Source organism: Gigantopelta aegis, chromosome 7, assembly GCF_016097555.1.
Source record: "Gigantopelta aegis isolate Gae_Host chromosome 7, Gae_host_genome, whole genome shotgun sequence".
NCBI classification, from domain to species: Eukaryota; Metazoa; Mollusca; class Gastropoda; order Neomphalida; family Peltospiridae; genus Gigantopelta; species Gigantopelta aegis.
This window is the reverse complement of record NC_054705.1, coordinates 23,606,397-23,621,135: the sequence shown is the minus strand read 5'-3', so window position 1 is coordinate 23,621,135 and position 14,739 is coordinate 23,606,397. Positions and strand designations below refer to the sequence as shown.

At 38.2% G+C, this 14,739-nt stretch overlaps 1 protein-coding gene across 4 annotated transcripts in view; it reads right to left on the bottom strand.

Moving 5' to 3' along the window:
• Positions 1 to 3,247: 3,247 nt before the first annotated feature.
• LOC121377261 (exocyst complex component 3-like) overlaps positions 3,248 to 14,739 on the bottom strand; it is a 38,252-nt gene continuing 26,760 nt past the window's right edge. For all 4 annotated transcript variants that reach the window (XM_041505184.1, XM_041505185.1, XM_041505186.1 and 1 more), the window contains exons 17-23: positions 12,359 to 12,531; positions 10,123 to 10,200; positions 8,227 to 8,379; positions 7,404 to 7,509; positions 6,265 to 6,348; positions 4,620 to 4,712; positions 3,248 to 4,072 (exon numbers count right to left, since the gene is read on the bottom strand). In XM_041505184.1, coding sequence (XP_041361118.1) covers positions 3,995 to 4,072; positions 4,620 to 4,712; positions 6,265 to 6,348; positions 7,404 to 7,509; positions 8,227 to 8,379; positions 10,123 to 10,200; positions 12,359 to 12,531 — 765 coding nt within the window. In that variant the 3' untranslated portion in view covers positions 3,248 to 3,994. The remainder of the gene's footprint in view (positions 4,073 to 4,619; positions 4,713 to 6,264; positions 6,349 to 7,403; positions 7,510 to 8,226; positions 8,380 to 10,122; positions 10,201 to 12,358; positions 12,532 to 14,739) is intronic.

The window sequence follows — 14,739 nt, the reverse complement described above, 5'->3', positions numbered from 1 at the left end:
AATTCTTTTGAGTAGTATATATTGCCCATAATTAGTCCTTATTTAGTCATTTTGTTTGTTTCTTGTTTATGCATATGTTTTGCATCCAGTTTCGTATGTGGAATGTTTATATGCAATAAAGTTTTTATCTTTTATCTTTATATTTATCTCGCCATTACTGAAAAATAATGGAGCGTTGAGACAATACTGTGACGTCACAGGTGTATTTTAAATTTCGATACTCGTCATATAACCCCTTTAGTTGTTAATCTGAGCGCACCCATTTGAAGTCGGGATTTGGGGAAATTACAAGGCAACCGTCAAGTTGGCCAACTTTCTACTGGCAGTTGGTAGTCTGGACTGAGCATAACCCAATTACTTTACTAAAATGTTGTTCCTGTCTGCAGTTCATTTCAAGGGTTGGGTCAAATAAATGTTTTTCTTACACACCCGTTAGTGAGAACACCGTGCGTTATTTTTGGTTATACATATGGTTGTTAACACATGTACGTGTGTTAACAATTTCAAGACATACGACTGGCTGATCCTAGGTGATGACCAGGTCACCACTGCCATACATCCAATGAAAAAACTACACGATGGAAATCAATTACACTGTGAAGTATAGTTAACCTGATATTCATGTGTCTGTGACGCGCAAGTCAGCAACAAGTGCAACGGCTGTAAATAACTTTTAGTCGAAAAAGATGTTAACACTTATTTAACAACTCGTTGTTTAACAACGTATCAAACTCGCTTTCGCTTGTTAGATACATTTCAAAACAACACGTTGTGAGATGGTATCAACGGCCACTGACGTATTATTCTCTATTTAAAATTCTTCAAAACGAGCACAAAAAACATGCTAGGATAGCACATAAAGAGGGGTCAAAATTCGTATTATTTCGGGGGGGGGGGGGGGGGGGGGACCCTCCAGTACCACCCAGTCACAGGCTTCGCGCTTTCGACGCTCACCTAGTCGGGTAACGCCCTACACACGAGTCCCTTCCGATTCAAAATAGTTCCCCCAATTTGACTGACATTTCTATGGTAACATCTTCGGTAATTTTGGAAACTTAACAGGATCGAACTTAAGAATTTGTCTCCCACGGAAATTTTGTAAAGAATTGCCATGGGTGAAACGGTGCACCGATGGCAATTTTGTGACATATGTCAAATGTGCAAATGTTAGATACTGGCAGATAATGTACACTAGGTGTATTCGACAGAGGCGGATTGGGGGGGGGGGGGGGGGGGGGCGGGCGCCTAGGGCCCCCTTAAATTTTGCGACAGTTATAATTTTATTATATATTAATTGAAAACATTTACGATTTAATTCCAAAAGTTTGTTTGTTTGTTTGTTAGAGTACACCGATTTATTAATCAACGGCTATTAGTCAAACATTTGGTAATTTCAACAGCAAGTCTTAGAGGAAACCCGCTACATTTTTCCATTAGCAGCAAGGGATCTTTTATATGCACCACCTCACAGACAGGATAGCACATACCACGGCCTTTAATATACCAGTTGTGGTGCACTGACTGGAATTTAATTCAAGGTAAAATCGTTATATTTGTCAATAAATTTTTTGTTGTTGTTGTCATTATGCAGTTGTAACCGTAAATAAAATGCCTCGAATGAATGAATGAATGTTTAACGACACCCCAGCACGAAAAATACATCGGCTATTGGGTGTCAAATTATGATAATGCAAATAAATAAAGTGATGATCAACATCAATATAAAAATTCAATGTTTAAACAAAAACAGTGTAAAGAACTGTGCCAAAAATACAAATACAAATATCACAGAATTTTACGGACACCGAATTTTACTCTAAACTTCCATTTGTGCTGTATTGGCCATTCTCAAAGAGAATGTTACACCCCTGCACCACGGTGAGGTTACAGCACACGCAGGGGGAAAAAATGCCTCGAGTGCATCGTTAAATAAACCATTTCCTATGTTTAACCATTTAGAATAGACCAAGCTATTCTTCTACATGGGTGTGTCATTGATTTGTTATGAAATATACAAGAAAAAAAAGAAGAGTAGATTTAGCATAATTTTCAGCGGATTCCTAAGTTAGGTGTTTGCTCAATTTGTTGAGCTTTGAATAACATACAGCATTTGTTTTAATGAATATAGAATACTAAACAGGCTTGCCTGTCATACCATTTTTATGAAATGAGTAAACAGTTTTGGTATCTGACGAGTGAAAGCGAGTTGGATACCAACACTGTTCACTTGTTTCATAAAAATGGGAAGACAGGTAAGTTAGTTTAGTATTTTATTTATTACAAACAAACTGCAAACAAGCCGCAACACAGAAGTAAGCAGATGTCGAGACCTACTACACGTTATTTTTTAACGAATTGGGTCAGTGAGTGATCTACGTCACGCCAATATTACACTAGCTAGATATATTGAGTGATTGTTATGACATGACCTATATCTTACACTGGTGTAATACTTAGATAATAACTAACGAGCTACGAGGAATTATCTGTCCCGAGAGAATGAATGTTGTAAACCCGAGCCTTTGGCGAGGGTTTTACAACATTCATTCACGAGGGACAGATAATTCGTAACTCCTCGTAGCGAGTTGGTTATTCTCTTTATTACCCATTGTCAATTTTAACTGATTTTTAATGTAAAAATATTCCTCTGCAGTCTACAACAAAAAGCCATCAGCCATTACGTCATATAATCTTACGCGCAATACATGACGTAATGTAAGTGGCGTTATAGCATAACGACGTTCTTGTTACAGCCAAATGTTTACAGTACAAAATAATACAAATGTATTTGCATTTGAAAATAATTATTTTATATATTACTAAAGCCGCTGTTTATTAAACTATACCATTTCATGTTTACGAAACAAATGAGTCTATTTGTTTTTGTAAATCTTTGTAGATCGTATAACGTATGTGTAATCTGACTCATGAATGGAAACATTATATGAATGAAAGTGAAGTTCCGGCCATGCCAAGCAACCAACCAAACGTTGTGATTTTAAAGCCAGCCAATCAGTGGCTGTAGAAGCAATCTGCACACTGTGCAGAGATCGAAAAAATATTACCCTGTATATTTGAGCCCATATGGGTAATAAAATATAATATGTAGCTACTGTGCAACGTGAATGAAAAATATTTAGGGGTCATAGCAGGATTGTGATCCTTAACTTTTTCCAAAAGAGGGGTCACGAAACCCCTGTGATCCACCCTGCTAAAAATATCCTGTAAAAATTACAAAGATTTTATATTGATTATTATAAGTTTATTATTTCAAACATTGAAATAAGTAAAGCTTAAATAAAATGTACATGTAGGGCTTACTTAATAATGTTGAAAAATAATGTTCGACTTAAGATAATTTCAACTGCATAGCAGTATTTGATTTCAGTTAGCGACACAATGCAAAAGAAAGTTATAATTTTGCAAGCATATAAGGTTTCAAATAAAAGTTATTAAACCTGAAAGAAAGCAGGCAGAAAATAACCCTCAAAATGTACATCAGAGTTGGGGTAGGCGGTGGGAAGAACAATACCTAGTGGTAGGGCTACAGTCTCTAGTAAGGAGGGGACACAAGCCACATTTAATCTTTATTTATATAACAGAGCATTTTCATCCAAAAGTGTATGTGTGTGTGTGTGGGGGGGGGGGGGGGGAAGAGCACCTCAGCCTCTCCAGCTTTTATGGGCCTGTACAATATGCTTTTTTATGATCGACTTCACTAACAGTTTTGCCTTCTAAAGTCTGACAGTATTTCAGATATACATTGTATAAAAAAATCTCGATTTTCACAAGCTATAATATAAATCTTGTTTTTATCATCCACGTTGTCTCAACTCTTGCACTCATAGCTGCTTAAACAATTAGAAGTCTAATATTGAGAATAATGTCCAGAACGGTCTGTCAATTTTAATCATTTGCTTCCATGATGTAATCTGAGAGCCAAATATTGATTCCCACTCCACGGAATGAATTTCAAGCCTGCATGCTAACTTTATCATGTCGCCAGGTCTGAAAACAGTCCCCGGGGTTTGTGTTTGGCAACTTCGTCTTCTCCTAAAGCATCCATAGCCAACTGAAAACAAAATTAAATCAAAACATTAAAAATGTACACAGTAGTTTCAAAATTAAACATTAATCAAAATAATTTCAACCAAAACAGAAATTACGATAAAATAATGATTATATTAACAAAGATTTCTGTTTACTCTATCTCCCAGCCCGCAATTATTTTACGTTTCTTTCTTATACATCTAATAAATAATAAAATGTTTCATTTCCACAATGAACACCATATTGATTTCAAATGAAGACCGCAGTCTTTATATTACAAAGAGCTGAATCACATGTTCTAAGGGAAAGTAATTTTTCTAATATGTTAAAAATCAACATGAGACATGACTCTAAATCATTGCCATCATTCACAACAAATGATTTATTACTTTTGGTTGACCACCTAAAAACTTTTACAAACCACAGAAAAAAATCCCCCCCCCCACTCCAAACAAAAATATACCCCCCACCCGCAAACAAATCAACCTTCCTCTCTAATCAGTTTAGTTTTTCCCATTCCAACCAGTGCTGTACAACAGCTATATGAGATTCAGCTGGAGAAATGTTACCTGTCTGGCATCAGCACGATTCATGTCACCTCGACAAAGAATCAAATTAATCAGCTGCTCCAGTCGAATGTCCGGATACTTTTTCACTAAACCCTTCAAAAGACAAGACAGAGAAACGTACAATAGTTGAAGCTAGATCCACAAAATTATTTGGCATATTTGGTCAGTATATCTGGGCTGGACGTAGCCCAGTGGTAAAGTGTTCACTTGATGCATGCAGAGCTGCTAACCCCTAGACACAAGTGAGAGTAGCATTCATGACAAGCTGAGCGAAGCAAATGATATTTGAGCGTAGCATGGCCGAATGTCATAAACAGCAGCAAAAGAAAACACCAAATAACTTTGAACACAAAGATTCATTATTCATTCTGCTAGCATCACATTAGTTCTCTTGTATTTCAAGTTACAGCAGTTCTCTGTACCTTTGTGATGACTTTCTTCTTTTATCGGAGTGATCTCCACTGTCATTGGCTTTTCTTTTCAACATAGTATTATTTTTAATGGTAGGCTATACGGCAAAGTTGAAAGAAACTGCTGTATAAACTTTCGAGACTTTTAGCATAGATAATGCTTGTTGTTGGTCAAGGGAAATTTATATACCCGAAATGTAACGAATGTTGTCAAATAAGTCAGGTGATTTGAACAGGATTATGAATGACCAGATTTTTTTTTTCCCAAACAGCATTGAAATGTAATAAACCCAAAACTAACTGTTGTGCGATGATGTGATCAATATTAAATTTGAATGCTTATATTCTTATTTCAAGTTAAAATTAAAATTACTCTATTTCTAACTGGCATACATGCACATGCAATTTTCTATATTCACAGCATGCAAGCATAACATACATGTAACTAAAGAACAGTTCTTTGAAGGTTTTATAGTACGTGACACTGGGGTCGGCCTACAGTAAAACTACATGTCTGTTATTGAATACATCTTACTATAACTGTTTTACAATGGTTCTTAATCTGCAAATTATACTTTTATATGTTAGAATAAAAAATAAAAAAAGCCACATAAAAGAGGAATTCAGTTTTTAGTTACTGTAGTCCAAGATTACGTCAAAATTTTAGTATAATTGCCAGAAAATCGACCGCTTTTCAACTGTACTCCTCTGTAGACCTATAATTTGTGATAAAGATGAAACGTATACACTTGGCAAATAAAACATAATTCGTTAATAGAAATGTCGGCCAAATACACTAATCATCCAATTATGTTTATCTGTTGCAAAGGTTATTACTGGTTTATTATTAGCTTATCATACTGGATTTTTTTTCAACTGAGCACAGCAATTTGGCCATGAGAGCATAGTAGCGTAGCAGTGTACCAAATGTCGACTAAGCATAGCAAACTACGCCCAAAGCGTAGCAGTTGGCAGCTCTGTGCACGGTTGGTCTGAAATCAATCCCGTTCCAGCCACTACACCATGACTGGTATATCAAAGGCCGTGGTATGTGCTATCCTGTCTGTGGGATGGTGCATATAAAAGATCCCTTGCTGCATTAGGAAAAATGTAGCGGGTTTTCTCTGATGTTTGACATCGGGTTTGACATCCAATAGCCGATGATTAATTAATCAATGTGCTCTAGTGGTGTAATTAAACAAACAAATGTTTTTTTTATACAAAGAAAATTTTACCATGACTTCCAGTGTCAGCATGGATGTGTCTCGGAGTTTTAGAACTTCTGATACAGCAGGTAGAACATCAAAGATACCGACATTCTGAAAACAGAATTAGCCAACACTCACTGATAAACTTTCATTCAATAGAATATAATATACACTATGTTGTAGGACTGGAAATAAAAACTTTTTGCTCTGTGATTTAAAATACCCTGTATTAGTAAATTCGTGATGGTTGATCTTACAAATCATTTAGATTTAGACCCCAGCTGGCACTCGTAACGGGAAAAATAAAAATCATAATTTCTCACTGACAAAATTATCATGCATTAGTTTAACGAACACTAGTATTGGACGATTTGATTCCAACAAACCAATCACCATGTCGGTACTAAGCATGACTTCATCACGATTTAGAAAAACACACACAATGACATCACATAGTTTAAAGCATTTGCGTTTACGTCTTTCTGGTTTCAGTGTTAAACTTGTAATAAAATGGTAGTTTAGTGCAGTTCATCATAGATATTGTTTTACAGAATATATAGAACTTTGGTTTTTGAAAATGATCTGTGAACCGTGAATAAAATACAAAGTTAAAGCAATACCCAGCACAGTAAAGTAGTTTACGTTGTTTCTATATACATGGACTTGTAGCCGAAAAAACCCAAATAGCTGGGGTAATAAATAAAATAACAAACTCTGTACCAGTTATTATCAAATTTATGTCCCTCGTAAAATAATTTTTACTTGTTACTTGCTAAAGCTCGTGACAAGTGGAAATTATTTCACTCGGGACATAAATTTGGTAACTGGTAACTCGTTTATTATCCTCTGTTTATAGTACTTCAGAAGAATTAAATACGTGTAGCCTATGTAGCTGGGGTAATAAATAGAATAACAAACTCATGAAATAATTTTCACTTGTCACACGCTAAAGTTCGTAACAGGTGAAAATTATTTCACTCGGAACATAAATTTGATAATAACTGGTACATGTAACTCATTTATTATTCTATATATCTCACCCATGTCCATTTACAAAATGTTCACATAAAAACAAATTAAACTAGGTATGCCTTAATAACAAGATGTTGCAAACACATACACCCATTTGATCAATTCTGGAATAACCCTTTGTTACAAGTACATACCTGTTTTGGTGCCATTTCCTGGAAGAGGTCTTTCATCTGTCTGGCCTCACGACAAATCTTGTCACAAGCTTCCCGCCGCTCATCGTAATTCTTAAACGTCAACTTCCTGCAGTGAAAAGAAAGAAGAGTAAAAGCAAAAATACTTGCCGAAAACCACTTTTTGAACTCAAAATTCCAAGGTATTTTCCATTGAAAAAAACCCATTAAAGCAGCCATTGTGTAAAGTAATGTTTACAGGAAACTGTATCATTAATTTCTGGTGAGTATTGTGTGCAAAACGGCGGGAAATACAAACTGGGGAATGCACTGTATACAGTGTACAGTATGTCGACTGGCGTAATGTCAGGTGAGATATCTCGCCTTCAGTAATCAGAAGGTTAAACAATCTGACAGAAATAGTGATGTGCCCATTTATCAGGATCATTCATTCAAGCACATCGATTTATTAATAATTGGCTATTGGATATCAAACATTTGGTAATTTTGACATTTAGTCTTAGAGAATGAATGAAAGAAAGAAAGAAATGTTTTATTTAACGATGCACTCAACACATTTTATTTACGGTTATATGGCGTCAGACATATGGTTAAGGACCACACAGATTTTGAGAGGAAACCCGCTGTCGCCACTACATGGGCTACTCTTCCGATTGGCAGCAAGGGATCTTTTATTTGCGCTTCCCACAGGCAGGGATGGGAACACTTGATAGTATAAGAAAGGAAATCAACAGCTCCATACTAATCCTGAGAACGAGAACTCTCCTACATGTACTAAGCTACATCAAATCCCCCCCCCCCCCCCCAAGTTGTACACATTACATACCTTGCCAGTATTGCACGTAGATATTCAAGGAGAATTTTCCTCTGCCCAACTTCAACCAGCATAGTAAAGTTTTTTGGTTTCAGGTGTACAAAATCCTGGTTGTAGTCGGCCCACGTCGCACAGATCGTGTCCACAGCATGCATGGAATGTATCCTGTACAAACAAAATCATTAAGAAAAAAGAAAAAGAAAGAAATGTTTTATTTAACAATGCACTCAACATATTGTATTTACGGTTATGTGGCATCAGGCATATGGTTAAGGACCACACTGATATTGAGAACGGAAACCCGCTGTCGCCACTTTATAGGCTATTCTTTTCGATTAGCAGCAAGGGATCTTTTATATGCACCATCCCACAGACAGGGTAGTACATACCATGGCCTTCAATATACATATACCAGTCGTGGTGCACTGGCAGGAGCGAGAAATAGCCCAATGGGCCAACCGACAGGGATCGATCCCACACCGACCGCGCATTAAGAAAACAGGGGGAAACATAGAGATTTGTTTTTAAAAAGAAAATGTTTTATGGCATTAAAGCTTTGTCATTCTCACACATTTTCTGGAAAATGTTGGGGGTTTATAATCTGTAAATAAAGATTTAATATTGGACAATTTGGCACTTACAAACCAATGACCTTGTCTGTCCTAATAATTATGTCATCACGATTTAGAAAACACACGTCGAATGATGTCATGTAGCTTAAACAGTTTGGATTTATGACTGTTTGACTTGTTAAATTTTGTAATAAAATGTTATTCTAATACAATTTATTATACAATGAAACCTCACTATTGCGACCATCAGTGGGCCTTATTAAAATTGGTCTTAATTATGGGGTAGTCCTAATACTGAATTACCAACATTCTGAATTACACAATACTGAATTACCAACATTCAACATTCAAAATGATGATTTTGGGTTGCTGTCAGTAATGTGTAAACTGATAAAACCGATAACGGTGTATTAACATTTACACTGAAATGGAAGAATAATCAAGTGTTAAACCAAGTTAAATCAAGTGTTAATATTTGTGAGCTTGGACCCATTCTTTTTCTTAATTATTACACAATAGAGATTAACAACTGTCTAGAAAAATGACACCCTCCCGATATTTTAGGACGTCCACTGTCCCAAAGGTAATATAAATATGTGTGATGTCAATTCTGCCTCACTTGACTGAAAGTTTCTATGAAAAATAAAGTACTAGGATAGTACTAGTATGGCATTTGCTTTAAAAAAAACAACAACATGTTACTCTGTGTAACTGTTACTTTTTAACATTATTGTGTGCAAGTTATACAATAAAATGACTGTGTGCCATACCTTCCAGAAAATAACACCATAGCGTGGACAACTAGGCAAGATTTTACCACATCATTTATTGTTTGTCGACCATGTGATGTGACAAGTACATGTAAATGCTGTGGTCGTAATCAGCAATAGCGGGGTGGTCTTAATACCGGGGTAGTTTTACTATAAAATAATAAGGAAATATTCCGGTATTTAAAATAATGGTCTTTATAGCATAGTGGGAGGTCTTAGAACCGGGCTGGTCCTTAGAACCGGGCTGGTCCTTAGAACCGGGCTGGCCCTTAGAACTGGGCTGGTCCTTAGAACCGGGCTGGTCGTTAGGTGGGGTTTTACTGTATCTCATTGATTGGCACACTGCAACCTTACAGGAACATCTAAAGAGTTGAGTGAAATAAATTAAGATTGATTATGGGTAATAAATAGGATATTAAACTCACTACCAATCTGAATCATGTTTATGTCCCTCGTAAAATAATTTTCATTGTAACTCACTAAAGCTCATGACAACTGAAAATTATTTCACTCGGGTCATAAACTGAACACGATATGGCAGTTGTTTACTATCGTCTCTGACTTACCAGGTTCGAGTCATAAGCTCATTCATACAGTTGCTGTCTCTCAGATCAATGAAGAACTCGTCCAGAATCACGTTGATGCTGCAAGATAAAACCACGAATGACGTATTTTGTGAAACGATGTCATAACTTAATGTGCCTTCCTCAGTGTAAACGCTTATCAAAAATGACGTCATTTCATCGTTTCTTTTTAGTTACATTTCAAAGTTTTGACATGGTCCTAGCTTGTTATTCATAAAAATAATATTTGGGATAATGTGAATAATAATGTCGTACTAATTTTACGAAACTTGTGTCAGGATTCATGTATTACCCTTGCTCTCGAATGGGCAATACAAAAATCCTGACTCGTTTCGTAAAATCAGTACGACACACAATATGATATAATAATCTCTATTTATTACCCATATGGGCAGTGAGATCCAGGTGAATATATTTTCTATTTTTCTATCTTACCCCGCTGACATAATGACATTAGTTTGGTGATGTCATCGGTTTCCTCGACTGTCAAGTCTCTTGTTGCTTTTCTTTCGTGACATCATCAGTTTCCCCAGGCTTTCACGTCTTGTATATTTTATAGTTTGTGTCATGTAAGAAGTTTAAAGTTTAAGTTTCTAAACTATTTACACTCTGGGTAATAAATACAATAACCCACTCGATACTTGGAATTATGGATTATCTGTCACTCGTGACTCGCTAAAGCTTGTGACTGAAAACATTAATTTCACTCGGGACAAATAATCTGTAATTTACAGGTATTGTCTATTTATGAAAGAGCAGTTTTAGGGATGAGGAAGGATCAAAGGAAAGCAATATTATGTACCGTTAAATTCCTCTGAACTGAACATCCATGGAACAAAGTAAACAGTCTGATTTTGAGCTTTTATATTCTGTGTGATATAATCCTGTTTTGTACTGGTATTTTTAACAAGTGGCAAAACTGTCAAAAAACACCTATCAAATGTGGATAAAACATGCACTGATGATATTTCACAGTGCCTAACTGTTTTATTACATCAATTAATTTATAAATAACAAGCATTCTGGGAGTACCTGTACAGCAATACATGTACCCTACCAGCCCAAATAAATTTTTGTATCTTTTAAGTTCAAGGACCATAATTCTGTGAAAAATAGGTAAATCGCAATGAAAGTCTAACGTGATCTGTAAATGTGTGTGATAAACCCACACACAAAACATAATCAACTTTGATCTGTAACAGTAAAGTTATACACAAAATTTCAGCTGAATATCTCGAAGAATTCTGAAAACAAAAGTCTGGGGAAAAAACATTTTGTAGTCCAAGGGCCATAATTCTGTCAATAATGGTTACATCACCATTCAAGTCAAACTTGATCTGTAACAGTACATGATAAAGTTACACACAAAATTTCAGCTCAGTATTTTGAGGCATTGTGAAAAAAGGTCTGGAAAACTATGTTGGACAGCTAATCAGACAGAAGGATGGACGGACAGATAGAAGGACAGACAAATAGGACGGAGACGAGTGTTGGACTGGAAGGAGACTAATAAATACACAAACTGCATGCAATCAATCTGGACCGATTGAGCATCAGGCGAGCACTTCACCACTGGACTATGTCCCACTCTATTTCTCGTTCCAGCCAGTGCACTATGATTGGTATATCAAAGGCAGTGGTATGTACTACCCTGTCTGTGGGATGATGCATATAAAAGAAAGCTTGCTGCTAATTGAAAAGAGTAGCCCATCAAGTGGCGACAGCGGGTTTCTCTCTCAAAATCTGTGTGGTCCTTAACCATGTGTCCGACACCATATAACCGTAAATAAAATGTGTTGAGTGCATCGTTAAATAAAACATTTCCTTATTTCCTGAATGAAACGTTTTCACCATTGGTGACTCGGGAGTTGTATTTCCAGCTGACAACACATGGAGAGATGAAAAAGTTTGTTTTGTTTAAGAACACCACTGGAGCACATGAATTAATTTGGTCATTCTAACTCATAGTCGTCAGAGGAAAGCCGCTACATTTTTTCTAATGCAGCAAGGGATCTTTTATATACACTTTCCCACAGACAGGAAAACACATACCACGGCCTTTGTCCAGTTCTGGTGCACTGGTTGGAACGAAAAAAAAAAAAATCAGCTGAATGGATCCACCAAGGTGGTTCGATCCTGCGACGCAAGCACCTCAAGCGAGCACTCAACCGACTGAGCTAAATCCTGCCCTTGGAGAGATAAAACCTGTGAGACGTACCACAACCTAGCAATCTGTGTGAAGCGATCGGTCAACAGCTGAAATCGGTCCTTCCTAATGTCGGATTCCTCGTATGTTTCGAACCCTTCTTCCTCAAACTCGTTCTTCAGGTAGCGACCACGCAGTTCCTTCATGTAGTCACCAAATGACAGGCAGTTGTTCGCATTGGCAATCTGACACGGAAAACAGAAGAAAGGAATGTTTGTTAAATTAACTTGTTTGTTCTGTTTAACGACACCATATTATTATTATTATTAATCATTGGCTAATGGATGTCAAACATTTTGTAATTTTGACATTTAGTCTTAGAGAGGAAACCCACTACATTCTTTCCTTTAGCAGCCAGGGAACTTTTACATGCACCATCCTACAGACAGGATAACACATACCACAGCCTTTGATATACCAGTTGAAGGACACTGGCTGGAACAAGAAATAGCCCAATGAGTCCACTGACGGGGATCGATCCTAGACCAACCACGCATCAAGCAAGTGTCTTACCTCTGGGCTACATCCCACTCCGGAATGTATGTTTAACAGCAGCATACCACAGGCTTAAACACTGATCAGTTTGTACCAGTCAAGCGATAAATAAGACATTGAATTAGGGGACTTTTTACTTGCTAGGCTTCTGCTAGGATCGGAAAAGTATGTAAAGGCTCGGGTTTACAACATTCATTCACTCGGGACAGATAACTCACCAGGGTTCTACATGTATGTCTGATGGGATTGGGAGTGATTAGTGCAAGTAAATCATCCTTGGGAAATGTTTTCACGCCACCGAGTGATGCAGTACGCCACAGTTAAATTAATTTATTACAACAGATATAATTAAATATATATATATATACTCTTCAAAAAAAGAAACGCAAAAGGGTACAAATGGGTTATAACTCCGATTTTATGTTTCCTACCGGTTCATGCTTTGTGAATATAAGGTCATTGCATGTCCCAAACACATTCCCACGGTTACATTCGATAAAACGCAGCTACTGTACAATAAAGTTCCAAAATGTGAATATTCGCAAAAACGCAAACCATGTCACCACTGCAAGTGCGTTGTCTGCACGTGCAACATGAACACCGACAGTATAAAAGTGCAGGGTGTTCGCTTGCCTGGCCTCTGTATCTGGCCGACAGTTGACAATCCAGGACATGCCACGTCTCAGTGAACCGCAGAGAAACAATGCCATCGGCCGACTAGACGCAGGCGAATCCAGAACGGCCGTTGCCAGGGCATTCCATGTGTCCCCAAGCACCATCTCCAGACTGTGGGACCGTTACCAGCAACATGGATCAACACGTGACCTCCCTAGATCCGGTCGACCACGGGTCACTACCCCCGGGCAGGACCGCTACATCCGGGTACGCCACCTTCGGGAACGATTGACTACTGCCACCTCCACAGCCGCAGCAATACCAGGTTTGCGCAGGATATCCGACCAGACCGTACGGAACCGCCTACGTGAGGTAGGAATTCGTGCCAGACGTCCAGTTCGAGGTGTCATCTTAACACCACAACACCGTCGACTCCGACTGCAGTGGTGCCAGATTCATCGACAATGGCTTCAACTGCGATGGAGACAGGTGTGGTTCAATGACGAGTCCCGATTTCTGCTCCGACGTCATGATGGAAGATGTCGCGTATATAGGCGTCGTGGTGAACGTCATGCGGCAAACTGCGTGCAGGAAGTGGACAGATTCGGCGGGGGTAGTGTCATGGTGTGGGCAGCCATCTCACACACTGGCAGAACTGACCTGGTCCACGTGCAGGGCAACCTGAATGCACAGGGCTACATTGACCAGATCCTCCGGCCACACATCGTTCCAGTTATGGCCAACGCCAACGCAGTGTTCCAACATGACAACGCCAGGCCTCACACAGCACGTCTCACAACGGCTTTCCTACAGAACAACAACATTAATGTCCTTCCTTGGCCATCGATATCACCAGATTTGAACCCAATTGAGCATCTATGGGACGAGTTGGACCGACGCCTCCGACAGCGACAACCACAGCCCCAGACCCTGCCCGAGCTGGCAGCAGCCTTGCAGGCCGAGTGGGCCACCATCCCCCGGGACGTCATCCGTACTCTGGTTGCTTCAATGGGCAGGCGGTGCCAGGCAGTTGTCAACACACGCGGAGGCCACACCCGGTATTGACTCCAGATGACCTTGACCTTGGTGGTGTGTCCTATCACTTACTCACAATGGACTAGAGTGAATTGTGAACAATCCTGCAACATTTGGTAATTATCGGACTCACCATTCAATAATTAAATCAATTCTCCAAATGTTACGACAATGTGGTTTTGCGTTTCTTCTTTTGAAGAGTATATATATATATATATATTGAGAATGTTTTGTACAGAAATTGGGAA